Here is a 3,355-nt window from a genome sequence, read left to right as displayed (position 1 = left end):
ATTTAACTTTTGGGGGGGGGGGGTGGGTGATTTCTGGTCAGGAAGAATTTTTGTTTCTAGCAATCTGGTGTCCAGGATTTTTTTTCCCTTTTTTTCCCATAAGCTTTCTGTTAAATTTGTTCTGCATGTAATTTTTTTCTTCCGACAAGCGCTTGCAGGAATTTTTTTTTAAAATCACCCACCCCCGCCCACAAAAGTTAAATGGTCGGCCCTTAAACTAGCACGATACTGGTCACATTGGCATACATGGACGGGTGGACGTACGGACGTTCGATGACGTCATGGCTAGAAAACCAAGATTTCTTGCATCGATGGGTTACCATATTTTCTTAACAATTGTGTCCTTTCTGGAACAGCATTCGATAGAGTTCACTAGACCAGCTTTCACTAGAATTTACAAAACGAGGTTGTTTTTCGCCCTAGTAAACAAGTTGAAAGTCTCGTCCTGGTTTATTTTCCGTGCTGGACAAATATCGAGGCAGACGGGAGATTATTGCGTGACCAATGACGTTAAGTTACAAATAAAATTGGGCGAACATTAATTGGGGTGGGGTGGAGAGGGTGTGTTATAATCAAACCACACTGCCTGACGCTGGGGAGTAAGTAAGTAAGTAAGTAAGTAAGTAAGTGAGTAAACTTTATTTAAACACGGAGAATCATCAGTTAAGCTAAAAAAAAGTAAAAAAAAACGCTTTACAACTGTTTTACATGATTGCCGTGTGGGAATCCGATAGGTCAGATACTTGCTTGTGATTGTGCGTTTGAACTGCCCAATAGAGTCAGCATTTCTTAAGTATTGGGGCAAATTGTTCCACAAACAGGCCCAGCTATAACAAAAACTTCGTTTCAAATAATTAGTATTTGGCTTGGGTAGAGTAAGTTTGCCTTCTAAGTTTCTCAAGTTATATTCAGCATCTCGTTGACTGAAAAGACGTTGAAGGTATTCCGGGGCAAGATCGTGAATTGTTTTATACATAATTAGTGCTTTCTGTTTTTTACGTCGGAGAGAAAGCTTCTCCCACTTAAGACTATCGAGAAGGAGGTTGGAGCTCGTATCAAAGGGTAATTTAGTAATTACCCTAGCTGTGCGATTTTGTAATTTTTGCAGCTTATCACTTGACTGGCCACTTAAGCAGTCCCAGACAGGACTGCAATAATCAAAATGAGGTAATATTAAAGCGTTATAAATTTGAAGCGCAGTATTAGCTGAGATAAAGTGCCGTATTCGTTTTAAGGCTCCTATAGCTGAGGAAACTTTCCTGCATATTTCGTCTACATTATTTGACCAAGAAAGCCGATCATCAATGGTAAGACCGAAGCATTCGGTCACAATTATATCTGTATCTTAATTTCGCCCATTCTTTTTATCGTCCAGAGAATGAAAAAGTAAACACTTCGTGCGATGTCCTCAGCCGACTTTTCATTGCTGGCATATATTCTTCTCGTCTTGATTGTACTTGCATTACATCTTTTGTCTACTATTTCAAATAATTAATAAAAAATTAACTGACAGTGCGCGACCAGACCATGGAACAGCTATTGCCATTTCATGAGCTCCCGCACCACGTCCTAAAACCTACTCTATGCATGTTAAGATGGTTATCTTAATATTTCAACTAATGATCTCCAGTTGTAGGGCTTCAAAAATTTCGTCGGAGGATCTTGCCCTCATTTGGCACATTTTTGTTCTTCCCTTTCTGTGCCACACTTTATCTTGATAGTTTTCTTCGTGTTTCCACTCTCCTTTATTCTAATACTCCTAAATGACGCTCACTTGTCCTCGAGGTACTGCTTTCTGAAATTTCATGTTCATAGTGCTATCCATTATTTGATTTTTCCTCTGTTTTTTAATCTTCTTTAGCGCATTACTCTCGCTTTTAAATTATTGCAGTTTTTTCTGCTTTTTTTCTTTCACTTAGGTAAGGGGACCGACGTAAAGATGAATGGCAAAAAAGAGACATCACAAGGGAACTTGGAGGATCCTCATCAAGATACAACTTTAATTACTGAAAAAGGCTTGTAAAGATGCTGGATAGAACACAAGCAAGAAAACTGGACCGACAGCAACAAGACAAAAAGGAATAATTTCTAAAACTCCCACTCTATATTTTGTGAAAACAGTGATCAACTTAGCTCAAAGCATGACCTGGAAAAAGACCGCATGACAATGAGCAAAGGGATAAAGAGACAAATTGGGAAAGTTTAGTAAAGTTTGCTCGTTCATGTTTTAGATTCTTCCTTGTCCCGAAAGCCAAGTCATTTTCTGCTTTTGTGATAGCGACATTCTTTCCCGAGGTATCCACTGTCATCTTCTCAGTGAAAAAATTCCCAAGCACGTTTTTTCTTGGTCAAACAATCTATAGACCAATTTGGCTAACTCAAGGTTGTACCCAATTCAAATCTCTCGGGGTTAAGATTCTTTGTGTGTTGAATTTGCATGACAATGAAGCATTCACATTAAAATGATATGGAAATTCTTGGAACAAAACGTTTTATTCCCAGAGGATTTGAATTGGGTACAACATTGAGTTAGCCGAATTGGTCTATTCTTCTCTCTCCCTTCAGTTTTGCAAAGAAGGACTTTAATCGGTGTAGGTGTATGAGAGCGCACCATGACTAAAACTAAGATAACAGAAAAATCTCCTTGAGTCCCTTAGAAGATATAAATAAGAGAGCAGGTAAAGAGAATCAAAAATAAAAAAGTTTAGACGACCACGCCAACCATTTTTGGATTTTCTTTATCTGACTTGCCTTTTCTTTGTTCTTCTTCGCTCTTTTTCGTTCGTCTTCTTGCTTCTTCTAGTTACACTTCCTTTATTTTCGTCCCACACTGTTTTACTTTAATCATCGTCCCTCTTCGCAATTCATATTATTTCTTTCTTCTTCCCGCGGTTTTTTCGTTGTGTCTCATTGCTGTTAATTGCATTTTCGTCTTCTGAATCAAACATGGTTCTTCTTATTTATCGACCAGTTTACATCACCGCTTTTGTTCATTATTTTTTCTTTTGTCATTGTTCTTCGATTTTTTTTTCCTCTTGTTAGGGACAGGTATATTTTCGCTTTAGTTGGGTTCATTCTTCGATCGTACTCCAGGGGACACTTCATTCGACCTTTTTTCAGCTTCTTACCCGTTGATTTTAATTATGTTTACTTTAACTTCAACTCTTGTCTATCGTGCATATTATCTTCATGTCTCAACATTCAATGGCTTCTTCTCTTTATGGACAATTCTAGTTATTTATTTAAGACTATCATTACAATCGCTGCTCTTACTGAATTCGCGCGACCAGCTCACGGGATGCTAGTCATCCCGAAAACCCCCGCACCGATTGACAGAAACAGTTGGAATTCTTAT

The 3,355-nt window shown here is 38.3% G+C and overlaps 1 protein-coding gene across 4 annotated transcripts in view; it reads left to right on the top strand.

The window, feature by feature from the left end:
• Window positions 1–2,721, top strand: part of LOC137984917 (fibroblast growth factor receptor 4-like) — a 30,577-nt gene extending 27,856 nt beyond the window's left edge. For all 4 annotated transcript variants that reach the window (XM_068832255.1, XM_068832254.1, XM_068832253.1 and 1 more), the window contains one exon: window positions 1,920–2,721. In XM_068832255.1, coding sequence (XP_068688356.1) covers window positions 1,920–2,023 — 104 coding nt within the window. In that variant the 3' untranslated portion in view covers window positions 2,024–2,721. The remainder of the gene's footprint in view (window positions 1–1,919) is intronic.
• Window positions 2,722–3,355: the final 634 nt, after the last annotated feature.

Source organism: Montipora foliosa, chromosome 14, assembly GCF_036669935.1.
Source record: "Montipora foliosa isolate CH-2021 chromosome 14, ASM3666993v2, whole genome shotgun sequence".
NCBI classification, from domain to species: Eukaryota; Metazoa; Cnidaria; class Anthozoa; order Scleractinia; family Acroporidae; genus Montipora; species Montipora foliosa.
Note: the sequence above shows the minus strand (reverse complement) of the source record. Positions and strands in the feature narration are given on the sequence as shown.